At 42.5% G+C, this 22,164-nt stretch overlaps 3 protein-coding genes across 7 annotated transcripts; all 3 read left to right on the top strand.

The window, feature by feature from the left end:
- Positions 1–937: 937 nt before the first annotated feature.
- LOC106569386 (zinc finger protein 333) lies at positions 938–4,636 on the top strand. Of its 2 annotated transcripts, XM_014140711.2 has the most exons (4): positions 938–1,384; positions 1,480–1,601; positions 1,761–1,875; positions 2,091–4,636. In XM_014140711.2, exons 1-4 carry the CDS (start codon positions 1,180–1,182, stop codon positions 3,215–3,217), a joined length of 1,569 nt encoding a protein of 522 aa, XP_013996186.1. In that variant the 5' UTR covers positions 938–1,179; the 3' UTR covers positions 3,218–4,636. The 2 variants fall into 2 exon arrangements, with proteins under 2 accessions (XP_013996186.1, XP_045550206.1); XM_045694250.1 differs by lacking the exon at positions 938–1,384 and having other exon boundaries at positions 1,480–1,603.
- A 3,143-nt stretch (positions 4,637–7,779) lies between these two features.
- LOC106569390 (zinc finger and SCAN domain-containing protein 2) lies at positions 7,780–10,277 on the top strand. 3 transcript variants are annotated; one of them, XM_014140719.2, is made up of 4 exons: positions 7,780–8,249; positions 8,357–8,442; positions 8,602–8,716; positions 8,920–10,277. In XM_014140719.2, exons 1-4 carry the CDS (start codon positions 8,036–8,038, stop codon positions 10,029–10,031), a joined length of 1,527 nt encoding a protein of 508 aa, XP_013996194.1. In that variant the 5' UTR covers positions 7,780–8,035; the 3' UTR covers positions 10,032–10,277. The 3 variants fall into 3 exon arrangements, with proteins under 3 accessions (XP_013996194.1, XP_013996193.1, XP_045550209.1); XM_014140718.2 differs by having other exon boundaries at positions 7,787–8,249; positions 8,336–8,442; XM_045694253.1 differs by having other exon boundaries at positions 7,854–8,442.
- A 451-nt stretch (positions 10,278–10,728) lies between these two features.
- Positions 10,729–20,493, top strand: si:dkeyp-68b7.12 (uncharacterized). 2 transcript variants are annotated; one of them, XM_045694247.1, is made up of 14 exons: positions 10,729–10,807; positions 11,359–11,723; positions 11,805–11,907; positions 11,989–12,133; positions 12,352–12,434; positions 12,716–12,823; positions 14,788–14,906; positions 15,039–15,195; positions 15,412–15,509; positions 15,610–15,681; positions 15,874–16,668; positions 16,822–17,009; positions 17,179–17,858; positions 17,969–20,493. In XM_045694247.1, exons 2-14 carry the CDS (start codon positions 11,636–11,638, stop codon positions 20,025–20,027), a joined length of 4,695 nt encoding a protein of 1,564 aa, XP_045550203.1. In that variant the 5' UTR covers positions 10,729–10,807; positions 11,359–11,635; the 3' UTR covers positions 20,028–20,493. The 2 variants fall into 2 exon arrangements, with proteins under 2 accessions (XP_045550203.1, XP_045550201.1); XM_045694245.1 differs by having other exon boundaries at positions 17,951–20,493.
- Positions 20,494–22,164: the final 1,671 nt, after the last annotated feature.

Here is a 22,164-nt window from a genome sequence, read left to right as displayed (position 1 = left end):
CAGTGAAGTAATTAGAGGAGGATGGATCAAGGGAGAAGGATCCTGAGAGGATCCCTGAGAAAAGTAGAAAGTTATTCAATTTTCATACTAGAGTAAATTTCAACTTCCTTATATTAAGCAAACCAGACGGGACAATTTTCTTATGTTTCTTTTATTGACGTATAGCCAGGGCACGCTCCAACACTCACACATAATTTACAAACGAAGCATTTGCGTTTAGTGAGTCCGCCACATCAGAGGCAGTAGTGATGACCAGGGGTGTTCTCTTGATAAGTATGTGAATTGGACGAGTACTTTTGGGTGTCAGGGAAAATGTATGGAGTAAAAAGTACATTATTTTTTTTAGGAATGTAATAAAGTAAAAGTTGTCAAAAATATAAATAGTAAAGTACAGATACACTACACTAAAAAACTAATTAAGTAGTACTTTAAAGTATTTTTACTTAAGTACTTAACACTACTGATGCCAGCACAGAGCGATAGGCCAATGAGTGATATATCCTTCACTAAGGTTGGCTTCCGAGCGTTCATAGCAATGGTTATCAACCGCATAAATGGAACGTAGATCACATAAATGGAACATAAATCACAGAAAATAGATGTTGTGGCAGCTGCAGAGAAGTATTTGAGTATATGAGATTTGACTTCAGAAGACTTACAAGGTGTGTTGAGTGGTGGTGTCCTGTCCTCCCAGGCCGCTGGCATGGTGCAGGAGCAGATTGGGTCAAAATAGTGGAATGGGGTAGTGGGTTTTTAATGAGTGTAGGATTAGTTGGATGGGTGTTTTTGTTTTAATGTTATATATAAAAAATAAAAATAAATCCCTTTTCCAATTTTGTATCACGATGTATAATATATTTATATTGTAGTCCAGTTGGGGGTGGTAATGCAACATATTGGATACGAACCGCGCTTAAACACCGAAGATGGTGACGAAGAAGAAGAAGAACGGAAGCGCAATTGCGCACGCATCTCCGATTTGAAACATGGTTGGCATTTAGCAACATCGTTTGCCTAAATAGATCTCTTACAAATGTCGAATTGGTCCAATATCAACAATATCAACATTTGCCATAGTGTGAGAACTGGAAATAAACGTATTATTCTTTGCTCATTGGCTAGCAAAATTGTTTAAACATATTTACTTAATCACGGCGAATAAATACTGGGCAGGACAGGATGGCCAGCTGCAATTTTCAGGAGCAGTTTGTATCCATTATGGAAGTATTAGCTAAAGCAGCAGTGGCAGAAATAAACAAACGTGTAGATGATAGCTGTGCTGTTATACGTTTGGAAATGACCCAAAGCCAGCGAGATATTGATGTACTGAAAAGGAAGTGTCAAATGATGGAGAGCGAGCTGAAGAAAACGCGCAGACGAAAAGGTAGTTGTGTTATTTGTCGTGGTAAATTAATTGAATATGCAAAACCCAAATCTGTGAATAGCTCTAATATTTTACTGAATACGATTATTTTCTAGGTTTTTACCCCGTGGCATCAGAAAGATCTTCATATCCAGTCAAGATTGTTTTGAACAAGCAGAGGAGTAACTCACAGTGGAGAGACAGCAAGATGGCTGTTGAAGGGGACTCTCAACCCCATGTGTGATACATCACCTTTTACAATTACAGAGACCTGACTTCTTGGATCAATTCTGATATTGGAATATCAGGGGAATTTACTGCTTTTGTGTGATTCATGAGTATGAAAGGGGTTATATATGGTGTGTGTCCAGAGTAATAACCTCAGTCCCTGTTACAGCCTACAGATGTGGAGCAGAGAGTGGAGACTGAACCCATACTGATCAAAGATGAGGAGACAGCAGAGGATGTGTGGAAGACTAACCCTCAGGAAGAGCTCAGGATCACTGGAGAGGGTGGGTGTGACCATAAGGGGCACTGCTCTGTCTGTCTATGGAAGACTGTGTGGGTGTGGTGGTATGCACTTTCCAAATTGCTACATTGGTGTTGGGTGTTTTATGTTCTGGCATATGTAGCTCACGGACATACAGTCAGTTCTAAAGCTGTCATGTTTTGCAACTGTTAAGGGTCTTTTGTAACGTTTATTTTATGTTGATCCCCAAATCATTAGAGTCTCGTTCCAAGCCTGGGAAACCACCATCCTTTGAGCAACGGCACTGTGATGAAGACTTCATCACACAACCCAACTTATCTCCCAGAGACTCAGTGGAACATTACCCAAATTCTGATCGTCCAGAGGAACCAGGAACACCCCAGCTCACGTCTACAGAGGTGTTCAGCGCAGAGCAGCACCGGCCAGATGAGGACTCACTAGACCTAGTGATGGTGAAAGAGGAGGAGCTGGATCAGACCACGACCCTGGCAGGTCCTGACCAGTTTGTTATGGATGAGTCTGATGGGCAGCTGTGGACCTCTGTGGATCCAGGCAGAGACACTGACCCTGATGTCCACCCAGATTTCTCCTTTCATTCCACAGAAGAGTACTCTCAGAATATCTCAATTTTCCCATCTCATAGTGGGCTGCCATCCGTTTCTACTATGACAGATGAAGTGGGGCCATCGCTTCACTCTTCTATATGGAAACCACATGCTAACATGTTCAGTGCTGCAAAACACATGAAAAGACATGTAGGGACATTGGCTGATGGGACTAGACAACAGATGCCAGAGGGACAGAGCAGTGAGATGCTGAACTCAAATAATGAAGGAAATAGTTTAGCTCTACAGCCAAGGCAGCATCAATACAGGGCTTCAGAAGCAACAGTGAGATTGAGTGAGTGCATGACAGGGTCAAACATGGCCACCACCTCCACCTTCTCTGGATACAGCCTGAGTCGCAGTAGTTTTAACATGGTGAAGAGAATGAGGACTCAGTGGAGATCAGGCGGCACCACCGAGAGGCGTTTCAGCTGCACCTTCTGTGGGAAGAGCTTCCCACGTTTCTGGCAGCTAAAAGAACACCTCCGGAGTCACACCGGAGAGAAACCGTTCACCTGCGAACAGTGTGGCAGGAGTTTTACCAAACAGTGCAACTTGATCAGACATGCTGTGGTCCACAGTGGAGAGAAGCCCTACGAGTGCACACAGTGTGGGAAATGCTTCACTCAGCGCTCCAGCATGAAGTCACATCAGAGAACTCACACAGGAGAGAGTCCAGTGTCTCAATACGTGGCACCTGCATACCCAGGGGATCCACACACAAGTTTAATGTTGTCTCAGAACAGATGGAACAAATAGGAACATAATTGCATTATGCTTCGGAAACACTTTCAATGTGAAAATGTAGATCAATCAACACTACATGCTATCTTCTTCTACAATATCTGATGTGCTTTCTTTTTGTATCTAATACCTCTACTGATACACTCCCCTATGTATTTATTTGGACAGTGAAGCTACAACTTTTAATTTGTCTCTATACTCCAGGATTTTGGATTTGAGATCAAATGTTTTATATGAGGCGATAGTACAGAATGTCACCTTTTATTTGAGGGTATTTTCATACATCTGTTTTACCGTTTAGAAATTAAAGCACTTTATGTATCTAGTCCCCCCATTTGAAGGTGGCATAAGTATTTGGACAATTTCACTTAGTGTATAAAATTGTGTCAGAAGTTTAGTATTTTGCCTCAAATTCTTAGCACGCAGTGACTACATCAAGCTTGTGACTCTACAAACTTGTTGGATGCATTTGCAGTTAGTTTTGGTTGTGTTCTGGATTTTGGTGTGTCATTTTGGAGTCACTTTTATTGTAAATAAGTATAGGATTTGTTTCTGAACCCTTCTACATTGTAAACCCTACCATGACTACGGATAATCATAAATTAATCTTGAATAATGATGAGTGAGAAAGTTACAGAGATAAATATCATGCCCCCAAAAAATGCTAACCTCCCATGTTATTGGTAATGGTGAGAGGTTAGCATGTTTTGGGGGCATGATCTTTGCGCATCTGTCACTTTCTCACTCGTTATTCACAAATTCATTCATGATTATCTGTAATCATGGTAGCCGCCACATTAATGTAGAAGTGTTCATATTCTTATTTACAATAAAAGTGACTCCAAAATGACACAATACATTATTTACCATTAATTTCTATTGGGCACAACATTATCCGAAACACAACTAAAACAAACTACAAATGCATCCAGTAAGTTTGTAGAGTCATGAGCTTGATGTAGTCATTGCATGCTAGGAATATGGGACCAAATACTAAACTTTTGACAAAATGTAATACTAACACTAATGACACCTTCAAATGGGGGGAGTAGATGCATGAGGTGCATTCATTTCTAAAATGTAAAACAAATGTATAAAAATACCCTCAAAGTAAAGGGTGACATTCTGTAATGTCGCCTCATAAGACATTTGATCTCAAATCCAAAATGCTGGAGTATAGAGCCAAATGATTTGTTTTTACTTCACTGTCCAAATAAATACATAGGGGGGTGTATGTGCCTTAAAAACCTTGTGAAGAACCTCTGAATGTTAATTAGCTATAACACATGTAGTATACAATAGTTATTGGAAATATATCATGAAATTAAGTTTATTTGAAGTTTACATGAAACTAGTTTATCGTCCTTGTTCCCCAGCTATGTGTCAAACAAGATATATCCCATTTCCTTGAATAAATACCATACGACATCTTCAGACTGGTTTCATTAGGTTGTGTGGATGAGAATGGAGATGACAACATTTGATCATGTATAAACCATTCGTTTTTATGAATGGTTGAAGAAAGTGTTTTAGTATTTTACGTTTCACCACAGTGTGTCGTGCATTAAAAAAATAAAAAGTGTCGTGCATTATGCATCTATAGCCTTTTAATGCATTAACAACCATGTGAGCCATTGCATTAGTCTTTTCGCCTACATGTAGCCAAAGCTATTGAAAAATACAAGACGTTTTACGATCTGAATTCTTTTAGATCATAAAACGAATTTCTTTAATCAATAGATATGGTTAGTCTACATGTAGCTCTCCGTAGGGTTTTCAGCGGTTAGCTTCGCCCATGACTGGCTCCTTGTGAACTACAATCCCGACTCTGTGTTTTAACGTTTAGTAACATCAATAATCATCACTTGCTAAACGGTTTTTGGAACATATGGACCTCATCTTTAATATCAGCGAGAATTAATCTTTCAAATAAAAAACAACCATTTACTGTAGAAGATTATACAGATCCATATACTGTGTGTGCCTCCAGCCAACGAACTACCCTTCCTCCCCAGTTACGTTTACACACAGGAGTTCGGAGCATGATAGGTGGCTAATTAGCACAAGTGCTCGCCACTGTCTTCAGTCTGTCTTCTGTAAAAAGCGCTGTAACATGGCGATATGGCCGCGTAGAAACACTAACCGTAGTGCTATAAAGGTGTGTTGTAATTTAACCTATTGTTTTTGGGAAATTATTTCTCGCTCATATGGAAGATACGTTTCTTACGTTTCCAAAACCGCTCCGCAAGAGATGCGTGTTAACGTTCAGACCGAGCATCGGGGAGCTTAACAAAAGTTCTCCAGGAAGAAGATTTTATTGTCAGTGGGCGACTAAAAGTAGCTAGTTAGGTCTATGAATGGGCTACCCTACATGCAGACAAGAATATACCTGGTATATACAGTTGAAGTCGGAAGTTTACATATACCTTAGCCAAATACATTTAAACTCAGTTTTTCACAATTCCTGACATTTAATCCTAGTAAAAATTCCCTGTCTTAGATCAGTTAGGATCACCACTTTATTTTAAGAATGTGAAATGTCAGAATAATAGTAGAGAGAATGATTTATTTCAGCTTTTATTTCTTTCACCACATTCCCAGTGGGTCAGAAGTTTACATACACTCAATTAGTATTTGGTAGCATTGCCTTTAAATTGTTTATCTTGGGTCAAACGTTTCAGGTAGCCTTCCACAAGCTTCCCACAATAAGTTGGGTGAATTTTGGCCCATTCCTCCGGACAGAGCTGGTGTAACTGAGTCAGGTATGTAGGCCTTGCTCGCACGCTTTTTCAGTTCTGCCCACACATTTTCTATAGGATTGAGGTCAGGGCTTTGTGATGGCCACTCCAATACCTTGACTTTGCTGTCCTTAAGCCATTTTGCCACAACTTTGGAAGTATGCGTGGGGTCATTGTCCATTTGGAAGACCCATTTGCGACCAAGCTTTAACTTCCTGACTGATGTCTTGAGATGTTGCTTCAATAAATGCACATAATGTTCCATCCTCATGATGCCATCTATTTTGTGAAGTGCACCAGTCCCTCCTGCAGCACAGCACCCCCACAACATGATGCTGCCGCCCCCATGTTTCACGGTTGGGATGGTGTTCTTCGGCTTGCAAGCGTCCCCCTTTTTCCTCCAAACATAACGATGGTCATTATGGCCAAACGGTTCTATTTTTGTTTCATCAGACCAGAGGATATTTCTCCAGAAAGTACGATCTTTGTCCCCATGTGCAGTTGCAAACCGTAGTCTGGCTTTTTTTATGGCGGTTTTGGAGCAGTGGCTTCTTCCTTGCTGAGCGGCCTTTCAGGTAATGTCGATATAGGACTCGTTTTACTGTGGATATAGATACTTTTGTACCTGTTTCCTCCAGCATCTTCACAAGGTCCTTTGCTGTTGTTCTGGGATTGATTTGCACTTTTCGCACCAAAGTACGTTCATCTTTAGGAGACAGAACGCGTCTCCTGTCAGAGCAGTATGATGGCAGCATGGTCCTATGGTGTTTATACTTGCGTACTATTGTTTGTACAGATGAACGTGGTACCTTCAGGCATTTGGAAATTGCTCCCAAGGATGAACCAGACTTGTGGAGGTCTACCATTTTTTTCCGAGGTCTTGGCTGATTTCTTATGATTTTCCCATGATGTCAAGCTAAGAGGTACTGAGTTTGAAGGTATGCCTTGAAATACATCCACAGGTACACCTCCAATTGACTCAAATTATGTCAATTAGCCTATCAGAAGCTTCTAAAACCATGACATCATTTTCTGGAATTTTCCAAGCTGTTTAAAGGCACAGTCAACTTAGTGTATGTAAACTTCTGACCCACTGGAATTGTGATACAGTGAATTACAAGTGAAATAATCTGTCTGTAAACAATTGTTGGAAGAATTACTTGTGTCATACACAAAGTAGATCTCCTAACCGACTTGCCAAAACTATAGTTTGTTAACAAGAAATTTGTGGAGTGGTTGAAAAACGAGTTCTAATGACTCCAGCCTAAGTGTATGTAAACTTCCAACTTCAACTGTATACCGAACAAAAATATAAACACAACGTGTAGAGTGTTAGTCCCATGTTTCATGAGCTGAAATAAAAGATCCCTTAAATTTTCCATACGCACAAAAAGCTTATTTTTCTCAAATTTTGGGCACAAATTTGTTTACATCCCTGTTAGTTGCCATTTCTCCTTTGCCAAGATAATCCATCCACTTGACAGGTGTAGCATATCAAGAAGCTGATTAAACAGCATGATCATTACACATGTGTACCTTGTGCTGGGGACAATAAAAGGCCACTCTAAAATGTCCAGTTTTGTCACATAACACAATGTGACAGATGTCTTAAGTTTTGAGGGAGCATGCAATTGTCATGCTGACTGCAGGAATGTCAAACGGAGCTATTGTCAGATAATTGAATGTTCATTTCTCTACCGTAAGCCACCTCCAACATTGTTTTAGAGAATTTGGCATTACGTCTGACCAGGCTCACAACCGCTGTCTGAGTTTAAGGATGCCAGCCCAGGACATCCGGCTTCTTCACCTGCACGATCGTCTGAGCCTGGCACCCACTATATTATTGATCAGTATACTTGCCTTGCCAGTGCTAATTCTACCAATTTTGTAGGGCTGTTGCAGTCTCATATTTACGGTAATAAATATTTACGCCACGAGTTGAACGGAAGTGCGATTGAAATTGCGCACGGATCTCCCACTTCGTACATTGTTGCCGTTTATCAATGTCTACGGATTGTTTTTGCACATTCGCTTGGAAATTGTAGACTATTGACTTCAAACAGATAATACAAATCTGTAATTTGGGTTTTACAAGATGGCCAGCTGCAGTTTTCAGTCGCAGTTGGTATCGATAATGGAGGTATTAGCTAAAGCAGCTGTAGCAGAAATAAACAAACGTGTAGATGATAGCTGTGCTGTTATACGTTTAGAAATGACCCAAAGCCAGCGAGATATTGATTTACTGAAAAGGAAGTGTCGAATGATGGAGAGCGAGCTGAAGAAGACACAAGGACGAGATAGGAGAAAAGGTAGTAATTTAAATGCATGAACAACTGAAGAAAATCCCAAATGTGTGAATAACCCTAATATTTGACTGAATACAATTATTTTCCAGTTCTTTACCCCATGTCAACAGAGAGATTGTCATATCCAGTCAAGATTGTTTTGAACAAGGAAAGGAATAGCTCACAGTGGAGAGGCAGAGAGGACTCTCCGTGCCAGGTGTGATAAATCACCTTTTACGATTACAGAGACCAGACCTCTTGGATCAATTCTGTTATTGGAATATCAGGAGAATTTACCACTTTTGTGTGATTCATGAGTATGAAAAGTGTTAGATATGGTGTGTGTCCAGAGTAATAACCTCAGTCCCTGTTACAGCCTACAGATGTGGAGCAGAGAGTGGAGACTGAACCCATACTGATCAAAGATGAGGAGACAGCAGAGGATGTGTGGAAGACTAACGCTCAGGAAGAGCTCAGGATCACTGGAGAGGGTGGGTTTGACCATAAGGGGTACTGCTCTGTCTGTCTATGGAAGACTGTGTGGGTGTGGTGGTATGCACGTTCCAAATTACATTGGTGTTTCATGTTCTGGCATATGGAGTGCACGTACACACTTAGTTCTAAAGCAGTCATGTTTTGCAACTGTTATGGGTCTTTTGTAATGTTTATTTTATGTTTTCCCCCAAATCATTAGAGTCTGGTTTCAAGCCTGGGAAACCACCATCCTTTGAGCAACGGCACTGTGATGAGGACTTCATCACACGACCCAATATATCTCCCAGAGACTCAGTGGAACATTACCCCAATTCTGATCATCCAGAGGAACCAGGAACACCCCGGCTCACATCTACAGAGGTGTTCAGCACAGAGCAGCACCGGCTAGATGAGGACGAGGACTCCCTAGACCTAGTGATGGTGAAGGATGAGAAAGAGGAGGAGCTGGATCAGACCACGACCCTGGCAGGTCCTGACCAGTTTGTTATGGATGAGTCTGATGGGCAGCTGTGGACCTCTGTGGATCCAGGCAGAGACACTGACCCTGATGGCCACCCAGATTTCTCCTTTCATTCCACAGAAGAATACTCTCAAAATATGTCAATTTACCCATCTCATAGTGGGCTGCCATCTGTTCCAACTATGACAGATGATGTAGGGCCATCGCTTCACTCTTCTATAGGAAAACCACATGCTAACATGTTCAGTACTGCAAAACACATTAAAGGACATGTAAGGACATTGGCTGATGAGACTAGACAACAGATGCCAGAGGGACAGAGCAGTGAGATGCTGAATTCAAGTAATGAAGGAAATAGTTTAGCTCTACAGCCAAGGCAGCATCAATACAGGGCTTCAGAAGCAACAGTGACATTGAGTGAGTGCATGACAGGGTCAAACATGGCCACCACCTCCACCTTCTCTGGATACAGCCTGAGTCGCAGTAGTTTTAACATGGTGAAGAGAATGAGGACTCAGTGGAGATCAGGTGGCACCACCGAGAGGCGTTTCAGCTGCACCTTCTGTGGGAAGAGCTTCCCACGTTTCTGGCAGCTCAAAGAACACCTCCGGAGTCACACCGGAGAGAAACCGTACACCTGTGAACAGTGTGGCAGGAGTTTCACCAAACAGTGCAACTTGATCAGACATGCTGTGGTCCACAGTGGAGAGAAGCCCTATAAGTGCACACAGTGTGGGAAATGCTTCACCCAGCGCTCCGGTATGAAGTCACATCAGAGAACTCACATAGGAGAGAGTCCAGTATCTCAATACGGGGCACCTGCATACCCAGGGGATCCACACACAAGTTAATGTCGTCTCAGAACAGATGGAACTAATAGTTCATAATTACATCGTTTTTCTGGAACTTTGTTTTGAGACATTTTGACAAGCTTTTCCTCCTAATTGATTTGTGAATTGGTTTTGATGTTTGACTGTTGACGGCTCGTCACTTTTATTTTAAACAACTAATTTACAACTGGTAACAATGTATTTTGTACTACAAAGTCGTAAAAAAACATGCTATTTTCAATAAAATGAATTTAATGAAAGAGTCAATCTGTGCTTTTAGATGAATAATATGTAGGATCCATTTAGTCTGTATTGTCTAGGTAGTGTCTGACTATCTGGGATGTCACGTCTTGCCACAAGGGACAGTCTCATATCAGGTCAGGTTAATAACTCAATTCAACTTGATTTTCAGTTAGATTTGGAAATTACTCTGCTGCCTTAAAATGTTAAGTTACTGTATGTCTTCTGAAAACGAGGCAATAAAATATGTTTCAGTGTAATAGGCTATATGTGTTTATACTGAAACATTTTGCATTGTCTAAACTGAGCACTGTTACTGTATAAAACTGGTCATCTGAATCAAAGATCAATAGATAAGAGAAATAGATTGATAGGATTGGTAGTTTGAATGATTTACTGGTTCATTGATTTGCCAATCAACAGAGGCAGAGCTAATGGGGGAGAATTACAGAAAGAGAACGCGAGAGAGAAAGAGACTCAGGAAGTCAACAGGGGAAGTTTAGTGGTTTCTTGCGTCATTGCTTGCTGCTGCTTGGTTGTGCCGGTGCAGAGTGAAGGTAGGAACAGTCAACTTTTTATCACGCTTTTTAATTCTTGTTTTTACCTCAATGTCACCCCGAAACATGAGAGGAGTAGCAGTAACAGTGTGTTAGGGTTGGAATGGTAAGGGTCAGGGGGATGGAGAGGTGGTGGGGTCAGGCTCAGAGGCTTCATGTTCTTCGACAGGCCTGCAGTCAGAACGACATACAATTCAATTGACTTCCGCTGCAGTGAGAGGGCCACAATGGCTGCGAGAGGCAGGGAGGAGAAGGCCTTTATCGGTCACGGAGAACAGCCAGAGCCGGGGTTAGGGGTGTGAGTGTTCCATTAGCATAGGAAGACTAGGCGTTATTTACTTTAAAGTCTCCCCAAATCACAGCACTGAGAGGGAGTCTAGGAGTATTGGGGTAAAGGGTGTGGCCTGTTTATTTTGTGAAGAAGACATTATGGGGAAGTGAAGAGTGATGCATGCTGTAGACTGTGAGCGATGCTCACAAGTGATCACATTAAGTGTTGTGTTGGTGTACATATATTGAGAAGATGATTTAGCTGGTTTCTTACTTTGCAGAGTGCCACAAAGACAGCATGACCTAGCACAATGCCTTAAAACACAGCTCATTATATCACAGTATATAGCACTGCACATCACAGAGTGGAACAATAAAACGTAATAAAATGCAATGAAGAAAACAACACATTGTTGCATATTAACAGTATATTGTAAATGTATATGAGCACCTCATGGTCACGTTACCATTAACCAAGTTATACAGAAAATACATATATCAGACACACATACACACAGGGCTGAATGTGCGAGAGGTTGAGGCAGGAGAAAAGAAGAGATGCGGAGACTCCGGAGAAAAGGAGGGAACAATGAGAAGGTGTTTGGCTGTGACCTGTTGGACCACTTGTCCACTACCTGTCAGGAGAGTAAGTCCCAAGTTTCCCCAGACAATTGACTAGAATATGTTAAATATTAGCTTGAATACCATGGTCTTGTCTCCCTCTCAGTTCCCCAGGTGCTGCGAAGCTGCAGTGAATTCATTGAGGAGCACGGGGTGGTAGATGGGATCTACAGGCTATCTGGGGTATCATCCAACACACAGAAACTAAGGTAAGTGTGGTGTGTGAGTTTGTGTGCTTGCGTTTGTGTGCCTGTGTACAGCAGTGAAATGTTGTGTTTGTCTCCAAACAGGGGTGAGTTTGACAGTGAAGGGACCCCGGATCTCAATAAGGATGTGTACCTGCAGGACATTCACTGTGTCAGCTCTGTCTGCAAGGCCTACTTCAGAGAGTTACCCAATCCCCTCCTCACATACCAGCTCTATGACAAATATGCTGTGAGTACCTGTCTTGATAGTCATTCAGAGACATGGACAGACACCAGGGTTGCGTTCAGTAAGAACAAAAAGGAGACAGCGTTTTGAAATTGATAATTCTTGTTTTATTAAGTTCAGATTAGAAAACATTTACTCCCATTTTATACCTACTGAATGGGACCCAGCATAAAGATGGCATATGCCTTTTTGTATCAACCTCACACCTCTTTACCCATCAGGAAGCTGTGGCGATTCAGTTGGAGGAGGAGAGGCTGGTTAAGATTAAAGATGTCCTGAAAGAGTTACCCGCTCCCCATTACAAGTAAACCTCTACTATTTAACTATCTCTTTCACTATAGATTGAGACTGCTGTATGTTTTCATATATTACATGGCCTGCAACCATCTGTTTATAACTAGAGGTAAATTCTGCTTTGCTTCATAGCATATCTCTTGAACTTACTGGTATATTTCAGGCTGTGCACTGCTTTTCTAGCCATGCATAGTTATTCTCAAACAGTTTCAAATGTTTTTAAACTGTTTTTAAATTAACGATCCCACTTCCATCTCTTTCTGCCCCTTCTCCCTCCCACTGGTTTCTCAGAACTCTGGAGTTCCTGATGCGTCACCTTGTCAAGATGGCTTCTCATTCCTCACACACCAATATGCATTCCCGGAACCTCGCCATTGTTTGGGCTCCGAACCTTCTCAGGTGTGTGGGTTTGTGTGTGTATATTAACGTTCAAAAGTTTGGGGTCACTTAGAAATGTCCTTGTTTTTGAAAGAAAGCATGTTTTTTGTTCATTAAAATTGATCAGAAATACAGTGTAGACATTGTTAATGTTGTAAATGACTATTGTAGCTAGAAACTGCAGATTTTTTATGGAATATCTACATAGGAGTACAGAGGCCCATTATCAGCAACCATCACTCCTGTGATCCAATGGCACGTTGCTTTAGCTAATCCAAGCTTATCATTTTAAAAGGCTAATTGATCATTAGAAAACCCTTTTGCAATTATGTTAGCACAGCTGAAAACTGTTGTTCTGATTAAAGAAGCAATACAACTGAAAAACTGGCCTTCTTTAGACTAGTTGAGTATCTGGAGCATCAGCATTTGTGGGTTCGATTACAGGCGCAAAATGGCCAGAAACAAAGTCCTTTACATTTACATTTAAGTCATTTAGCAGACGCTCTTATCCAGAGCGACTTACAAATTGGTGCATTCACCTTATAATATCCAGTGGAACAACCACTTTACAAAAGTGCATCTAAATCTTTTAAGGGGGGGGGTTAGAAGGATTACTTTATCCTATCCCAGGTATTCCTTGAAGAGGTGGGGTTTCAGGTGTCTCCGGAAGGTGGTGATTGACTCCGCTGTCCTGGCGTTCTTCTGAAACTCGTCAGTCTATTCTTGTTCTGAGAAATGAAGGCTATTCCATGTGAGAAATTGCCAAGAAACTGAAGATCTCGTACAACGCTGTGTACTACTCCCATCACAGAACAGCGAAACTGGCTCTAACCAGAATAGAAAGAGGAATGAGAGGACAAGTACATTATGAGAGGACAAGTACAAGGACAAGTACAAGTACATTAGAGTGTCTAGTTTGAGAAACAGACACCTCACAAGTCCTCAACTGGCAGCTTCATTAAATAGTACCCGCAAAACACCAGTCTCAAAGTCAACAGTGAAGAGGCAACTCAGGGATGCTGGCCTTTCTAGGAAGAGTTGCAAAGAAAAAGCCATATCTCAGACTGGCCAATAAAAAGAAAAGATTAAGATGGGCGAAAGAACACAGACACTGGACAGAGGAAGATTGGAAAAAAGTGTTATGGACAAACAAATCTAAGTTTGAGGTGTTCGGATCACAAAGAAGAACATTCGTGAGACGGAGACAAAATGAAATGATGCTGGAGGAGTGCTTGACGCCATCTGTCAAGCATAGTGGAGTTAATGTGATGGTCTGGCGGTGCTTTGGTGGTGGTAAAGTGGGAGATTTGTACAGGGTAAAAGGTATCTTGAAGAAAGAAGGCTATCACTCCATTTTGCAACGCCATGCCATATCCTTAATTGGAGCCAATTTCCTCATACAACAGGACAATGACCCAAAGCACAGCTCCAAACTATGCAAGAACTATTTAGGGAAGAAGCAGTCAGCTGGTATTCTGTCTATAATGGAGTGGCCAGCACAGTCACCGGACCTCAACCCTATTGAGCTGTAAGAGCAGCTTGACCGTATGGTACGTAAGAAGTGCCCATCAAGCCAATCCAACTTGTGGGAGGTGCTTCAGGAAGCATGGGGTGAAATCTCTTCAGATTACCTCAACAAATTGACAACTAGAATGCCAAAGGTCTGCAGGGCTGTAATTGCTGCAAAGGGAGGATTCTTTGACGAATGCAAAGTTTGAAGGACACAATTATTATTTCAATTAAAAATCATTATTTATAATCTTGTCAATTTATAATCTTGTCATTATTTATAATCTTGTCTTGACTATATTTCCTATTCATTTTGCAACTCAGTTCATGTATGTTTTCATGGAAAACAAGGACATTTCTAAGTGACCCCAAACTTTTGAACGGTAGTGTACATAAGAGAGAAAGACATGAAGATATAGTTAAAACAGGGTGCTTGCATTGTTCAACGTTGTTTAATCCTCTGAGTTTGTTTGTAGGTCAAAGGACATTGAGGCATCAGGGTTTAACGGTACAGCAGCCTTTATGGAGGTGAGGGTCCAGTCTATCGTGGTGGAATTCATCCTCACCCACGTGCCCCAGCTGTTTCCTGATTCAGGTATATCACTTTTCCTCTCTCTCTTTCTCTCTCCCTGTCTCTCTCGCCCTCTCTCTCTCTTTCTCAGCCATAGAGAATAGATACTCCCAGCACTCATATCTCCTCCCTTTCTTCTTCACCTCCTTATTAAAGGTATTACGGAGCGCCGGAAGTCACTCCCATCTCCCTCTATACACAATCCAGAGGAACCTTTCTTCCGGGCCATTCCATTCCAGTTAGGCAACATCAGCCCAGGGGACGGTCCCCCTGCCATGCGTTCCTACCACGCCATCATAGACGGGACAGACAAGTAAGCAAATTCACCAAAACAAAATAAACATAGCCAGTTTATGCCAATTTATCATCAAGATAGTAGCAGTATAGTGGTTGAGGTTGGAGGAGGTTTAGTGTTCATAATGGTAATAGATAGGTTACTACTAGGGTGTATAGTTTTTCCTACATGGCCAGGTCACGTGGTGCAGAAAAATCCTGGCCAGAGTAACAGAAGTAACATTCTCTACTTCAGGAGGAAGGGATCTCTTAAGGGCAGGAAGTGGAAGTCCATCTTCAATTTAGGAGGCAGACTTCATGACCCGAGACGGAGGAACAAGAACTCAGCCAAAGGTGAGTGACACACTGATGTTATTATCTTTTAATTCAATGCATGGTTTTGCAAAGGTAATAATGATTATTTTGAGTTTGACAATCATCCTTCCATCTGTAGAAAAAGAGAGAACTGTCTTGAGGCCAGCGAAGAGCATGGATTCCCTGAGCTCTGTGCCCTATCCGCATGAAGGTGCATCTCCTTACTGTTTACCCAGTCTTTATCTTATTGTATAGATGTTGGTGAATATGTTTTTATAGTAATTAAATGAATGCATACTGGTAAGGCTAAGGAATAATTTATTTTCTGTGTTCAGTAGTACTATAGTCTTACAATTATGACAGTTTTGTGTAGACTAATGTGAATGTTTACAATACCTCTCAGGTTCCAGACAACGACCCCCTTCCACTGTGATGTCCCCCCTGGCTCAGCCCTCTCCCTGTACCCAGGGGGGTGCGGAGGGAGGGGCATCCAGTAGTGGTGGTGATGTGGGCAGCGGGTATGCTGTGACCTACCGGAGGGGTCAGGGAGCTAGTGTGAGTGTAGTGAGCGGGGGCGGGGGAACACAGGGCATATACAGTCGACTGGACAGTCACTGTGGTGGGGGCAATAGCACTGAGGCTCTGCAACCCCCATCCAGATCCCCAGGACTCTCCAGCAAAGCCGACCGGCGGGCAGGGATCCACATCTCCGGACCTTTCTCGGTCACAGTACCCCTTCACATCACATCAGGCCTGGCCTTTGGGGTGCTGCAGGGGGGTGGAGCGGACAGGGGCAACCATAGAGGAGGACAGGAGAGTGGAGATAAAGGAGAGGGCGGGGAGGGTGACAGACGGAAGGGAAGGGAGGGGGAGAGACAGAAGGGAAGGGAGGGTGACAGACAGGAGGGAGGTGAAGGGGAAAGGCACATCCGAGTAGAAGTTATGAGGGAGGACAAGACTGACCTAGGCAAGAGAAGAGATGAAGAGGTAACAGGGGAGAGGAGAGGTGAGGCAGAGGAAGATAAAGTTGAAGAAAAAGGGGGAAGAGGAGAAGAGGAGAGAGAAGAGGAAGTGAATGGGGACTGTGTATCTAAGCCATCAGAAGAGAGCATTGAAGAGAGTCAGGTTCAGGGTAAGGGTGGAGAAGGGGATGCAGAAAACCATGACAACGATGAGGATGAAGAGGGAGAATATATGGGTATGTCTAATCATTAATGTGTTTAAATAAACCTAATTTGGGTAATAAGGGAAGTACAATAGTCATGGTAGTAGGTTTATAGATACCGGTTGGAGTGAAATCGCTTGGATAGGACATTTGTGTCAATCTGTAACATCTGCCTTTACTCCTCAGATATGAAAGGTTCTGTGCAGATTGCCCTGGATGCACCAGATATGTCAGGTGTCAGAAATGAAGTAGTTGCCATAGAAGTGCCATTTCCTCTGATGGAGGAGGACGATGAACAAGACCAGGACTGTCCACTGGACTTTCAGGATACTTTTGGATTCCTGGACCTTATGGACAGCAGTGTCTCCAGCCAGGTGTGTATGTGTATGTGTATGTGTATGTGTATGTGTATGTGTATGTGTATGTGTCTGTGTCTGTGTCTGTGTCTGTGTCTGTCTGTGTCTGTGTCTGTGTGTGTGTGTCTGTGTGTTTAATCATTTAGTTATGATCCAAACCTCTCTTTTCCATCCTCTCTCCTCCCAGATGTTCCAAGAGTTCTCAGTGGAGCCTCATCATGGGGATGATGAGTATGAAGACGAGGTGGAGCATAGATCCCCTGGACTCTCACATGACAGACCAGACCCTGTCACACGGCCACCTGTAGACACACAGACACAAATACAGACACAAACGCCCATACACAGGCCTCTAAGCATAGATCAGTATGGGCGAGCCAACAAGTCAATGAGTCTGCCTTACATGTCCCGTCCCTTCCTGCCTGCTCTGTCTTCCTCCTCCTCCTCTGAAGAAGAGGAGGATGAAGAAGGGGATGATGATTATGACAAAGAAGATGAGGAGGATGATGATGACATGTTCTGTAAAAGTCTACCATCTAGTTTGGTGTTCAACAGATTGACATGGAGTGGACCTCAGACTGACTTAGAGAACAGTTTGTCCCCAGCCCCTGTGCCCTCACAACCACTGGACGGTGCCTCTGATGACGGACCAATTCCTAGTTCTGAGGCCAGAATGCCCCCTGAGCACTTAGACATTAATTCCCCTGACTGCCGTGACCAATCAGTGGAGGTTTTGAGGCATAGCAAAGCTGAAGAAAAGAATAGTCTGGAAGCGATGAAACTGGTGGAGGAGGAGGATGCAGAACAGGATCGAGACAGCCAGGAGAAAGACCAGGCAGACACCCTGACCAATACTTGCACAGAAAGGTAAGCAGAGGCGGGTTATTTATAAAGTGAATCAAAGTGAAGAACAGCAGATTAGGATAAATGTACTTGATAAATGTTACTTGTCATCATAGATCACCTTCACTTTGCAGCACTGACATAGAAGAAAGTTGTCACTTGGTTGAAACCAGCATCATGGAGGAAGAGGAAACTCCAGATGACATTGAGAAGAGTCACGCTTCAGCATCCGCATCAACTGACTGTGAGGAGGCCTCACTGCAGACCACTAGAGTTCACCTGAAGCTCAAAGACGAGGAAGAGGTCCTGAAGAGTCAATGTGCTGAAGAAGGTGTGATTTCAGAGGGTTATAATGGTGATACAGTGAGCGAAGCCGAGGCAGAAAACCCACAAGAGCATTTACTCACGGCCTGTCATATTGTTTCCTGTGCTGAAGAGCCAGAGAACATAGTCAATGAGCGATCAGAGGAAGTTTCTAGAGATTCAGCTGGGGATGTAAAAGAGCATCCTGAAAAAAGTGCTAAGAGGGATAGAGCAGGAGAGAAGGAAAATGGAGAGGAGATGAAGGTAGAGGGAGAGATGGAGGAAAGAGATGACAGAAACGAGGGAGGATGGGACAAACAAGAGGGAGAAGAAACAGCATGCAAGAGCGAGGGAGATATGGGCAAAGGAGAGGAGAGAGAGGTATTAAAGGAATTGGATAAAACAGAGGAAAAGGATGTGGAGGTTTGGGTGGGAGTGGAGGAGAAGGAACAAGGAGGAATGATTGAAGAAGAGGATGACAGGATAGCAGGTGATGAAAGGGAAGTAGGAGAAGAGGACACAAAGCAGGAAGAGGTCATTTATGAAGAGATGATGAGCATAGTAGCGAGGGATGACATGATGGAAAGTGGAGAGAGGAAGGATAGGGAAAGAGAGACTGAGGGAAGTACATTTATAGAGGAGGTGATAGAAACCAAAGAAGATGGAGAGATGATTGGAGTACAACAGAAAGAGATCATGAAAGAGATAGATGAGAGTAAGGCAAGTGAAGAGATGAGTGCAAAAGAAGAGGCGAAGAGAGCGGTGGAAGGAGTGGATACCATGGGAGAGACTGAGGAAGAGGCAGCTGAAGAGAGGGTGGAAGGATTGGATACCATGGGAGAGACTGAGGAAACGGCAGCTGAAGAGAGGGTGGAAGGTGTGGATACCATGGGAGAGACTGAGGAAAAGGCAGCTGAAGAGAGGGTGGAAGGTGTGGATACCATGGGAGAGACTGAGGAAAAGGCAGCTGAAGAGAGGGTGGAAGGTGTGGATACCATGGGAGAGACTGAGGAAGAGAAAGCTGAAGAGAGGGTGGAAAAGATATCGATTGATAATGAGAAACAGGACCTAGAGGCACAGCACATTTTAGAGAGAAGACAAAGAGATGTAGATGTTATAAACGATGTTGTGGCAGAGGGATATGAGGAGAGAGAGAAAGAGATGGAAGTGGGAGATGTAATCACGGAGGAAGAAGGAGATAGTATACTTGTGGTCCAACAGGAGATAGATGAGAAGAAGAAGAAGAAAAAGAAGAAGAAAGGAGAGACGAAAGAGCAACTAAAGACACCAACAATAGAGGAAAGAGAAGAAGAACTGAAAGACATCAAGATAAACAGCAAAAAAAAATGTGAGGGAGAAAACGAAGCGATGGATAGTAAAGTGGGGTCTGAAAAAGGGGCGGGGAGAGTGCTGGTCGTGTCTAAACAACAAACACCCCCTAAAGTGTATCAAGCAAGATCAGTGCCAGTGGTACCACCCAAGCCACATCACTGCCGAATAACTGCACTGAACCTCAGACAACAGCAGCACCAGAGGGAGAGGACAGAGACAGACAGAGACAGTGGAAAGGGAAAGGTACACAGGACTTTGGGACAGCAAGATAAGGAGAGAAAGATGGAAGGAAAGCCAGAGCATGACAAAGTCAGCGAGACAGAACGAGGGTGGAATGAGGATGGGGAAGATGAGGGCAGAGGCAAAAAGGAGTCACAGAGTGGGGGGGTGAGGGAGAGGAGGAGAGATGTGGATGAGGGGGGAGTGAAAGACATGATGAAGAACAGTCCAATCAGTATGTGTTTTGATGAAGCTGTTGCCATGGGAATCAAGAGAGGGAGAGAGAAAGAGGGCAGTGAAAGGGAGAAAAAAAAAGAGAGAGGATATGAAGTACAATAAAGAGAAAAAGGTGGACATAAAAGCCAGTAAATGTTATAGTCATTGACTCTGTCTGGATGGTTAGAATACAAACGTATCATTTATATATAGTTATATTTTCCATACTGCCTGTATTATTCAGCCTGGGCCTAGAACCTCGTCCCACTAATATTCAGGGCTACTCAGAAAACTGATCCTCCGCAGACTCCCCCCCCTCATCTGTAAATGTCCTCATTTTTGTTGCTATTTTCAACCTATTAAACTAACTTACAATTTTAACATGGTTTCAATCTACGAACAGTTGTAAAACTTACACCCAAGTATGTAAATCTCAGGTATCACATCTCATGCATAACCATTGGTATTGTGAGCAAGAAAATTGTATAACTTCTTATGAGCAATGTCATTATTTGTATCAATTCCATGAACCAATGCATTTTCTGTTTTTAATTCGTTTTTGTGAATAAATTTATTCTGCAGACAAAAATAATTGTCTTATTTGTATTTTCAGAAATAATTTTACAAGTAGGTGTCCTGACTGATTTTACAGAAATATCACAATATGAGGACATTTATTATTAAGTTTATGGTAACCCTTTCTGTCACAATTTTTCCGGAATATATATATCTATATATACAGTACCAGTCCAAAGTTTGGATATACCTACTCATTCCAGGGTTTTTCTTTATTTTTACTATTTTCTGCATTGTAGAATAATAGTGACGACATCAAAACTATGAAATAACACATATGGAATCATATAGTAACCAAAGACGAGTGAGACAAATCCAAATATATTTGAGATTTGAGATTCTTCAAAGTAGCCACCCTTTGCCTTTATGGCAGCTTTGCACACTCTTGGCATTCTCTCAACCAGCTTTATGAGGTAGTCACCTGGAATGCATTTCTATTAACAAGTGTGCCTTGTTAAAAGTTGATTTGTGGAATTTCTTTCCTTCTTAATAAGTTTGAGCCAATCAGTTTGAGCCAATGTAGGGGTGCTATACAGAAGATAACCCAATTTGGTAAAAGACCAAGTCCAAATTATGTCAAGAACAGCTCAAATAAGCAAAGAAAAACGACAGTCCATCATTACTTTAAGACATGAAGGTCAGTCGATACGGAAAATTTCAAGAACTTCGAAAGTTTCTTCAAGTGCAGTCGCAAAAACCATGAAGCGCTATGATGAAACTGGCTCTCATGAGGATCGCCACAGGAAAGGGAAGACCCAGAGTTACCACTGCTGCAGAGGATAAGTTCATTAGAGTTAACTGCATCTCAGATTGCAGCCCAAATATATGCTTCACAGAGTTCAAGTAACAGACACATCTCAACATCAACTGTTCAGAGGAGACTGAGTGAATCAGGCCTTCGTGGTCGAATTGCTGCAAAGAAACCACTACTAAAGGCCATCAATAAGAAGAAGATACTTGCTTGGGCCAAGAAACACGACGACTGGACATTAGACTGGTGGAAATCTTTGGTCTGATGAGTCCAAATTAGATTTTTTTGGTTCCAACCGCAGTGTCTTTGTGAGACGTAGACTAGGTGAACGGATGATCTCCGCATGTGTGGTTCCCACCGTGAATCATAGAGGAGGAGGTGTGATAGTGTGGGGGTGCTTTGCTGGTGACACTGTTGTGATTTATTTTGAATTCAAGGCATACTTAACCAGCATGGCTACTACAGCATTCTGCAGTGATACGCCATCCAATCTGGCTTGCACTTAGTGGGACTATCATTTGTTTTTTAACAGGACAATAACCCAAAACACACCTCCAGGCTGTGTAAGGGCTATTTGACCAAGAAGGAGAGTGATGGAGTGCTGCATCAGATGACCTGGCCTCCACAATCACCCAATCTCAACCCAATTGATATGGTTTGGGATGAGTTGGACCACAGAGTGAAGGAAAAGCAGCTAACAAGTGCTCAGCATATGTAGGAACTCCTTCAAGACTGTTGGAAAAGCATTCCAGGTGAAGCTGATTGAGAAAATGCCAAGAGTGTGCAAAGCTGTCATCAAGGCACAGGGTGGCTACTATTTTGATTAGTTTAACACTTATTTGGTTACTACATGATTCCATGTGTTATTTCACAGTTTTGATGTCTTCACTATATTTCAACAATGTAGAAAATAGTAAAAATAAAGAAAAACCC

Source organism: Salmo salar, chromosome ssa14 (genome assembly GCF_905237065.1).
Source record: "Salmo salar chromosome ssa14, Ssal_v3.1, whole genome shotgun sequence".
Taxonomy (NCBI): Eukaryota; Metazoa; Chordata; class Actinopteri; order Salmoniformes; family Salmonidae; genus Salmo; species Salmo salar.
Note: the sequence above shows the minus strand (reverse complement) of the source record. Positions and strands in the feature narration are given on the sequence as shown.

Coding starts and splice junctions, on each gene's coding strand:
- LOC106569386 (XM_014140711.2), top strand. CDS start 1,180: ATGGCCAGCTGCAATTTTCAGGAGCAGTTTGTATCCATTATGGAAGTA. Junction 1,385..1,479: donor GAAAACGCGCAGACGAAAAG/GTAGTTGTGTTA, acceptor ATTATTTTCTAG/GTTTTTACCCCGTGGCATCA. Junction 1,602..1,760: donor AAGGGGACTCTCAACCCCAT/GTGTGATACATC, acceptor TCCCTGTTACAG/CCTACAGATGTGGAGCAGAG.
- LOC106569390 (XM_014140718.2), top strand. CDS start 8,036: ATGGCCAGCTGCAGTTTTCAGTCGCAGTTGGTATCGATAATGGAGGTA. Junction 8,250..8,335: donor AGGACGAGATAGGAGAAAAG/GTAGTAATTTAA, acceptor ATTATTTTCCAG/TTCTTTACCCCATGTCAACA. Junction 8,717..8,919: donor GCTCAGGATCACTGGAGAGG/GTGGGTTTGACC, acceptor CCAAATCATTAG/AGTCTGGTTTCAAGCCTGGG.
- si:dkeyp-68b7.12 (XM_045694245.1), top strand. CDS start 11,636: ATGCGGAGACTCCGGAGAAAAGGAGGGAACAATGAGAAGGTGTTTGGC. Junction 11,724..11,804: donor GTCCACTACCTGTCAGGAGA/GTAAGTCCCAAG, acceptor TCTCCCTCTCAG/TTCCCCAGGTGCTGCGAAGC. Junction 12,435..12,715: donor TTACCCGCTCCCCATTACAA/GTAAACCTCTAC, acceptor CTGGTTTCTCAG/AACTCTGGAGTTCCTGATGC.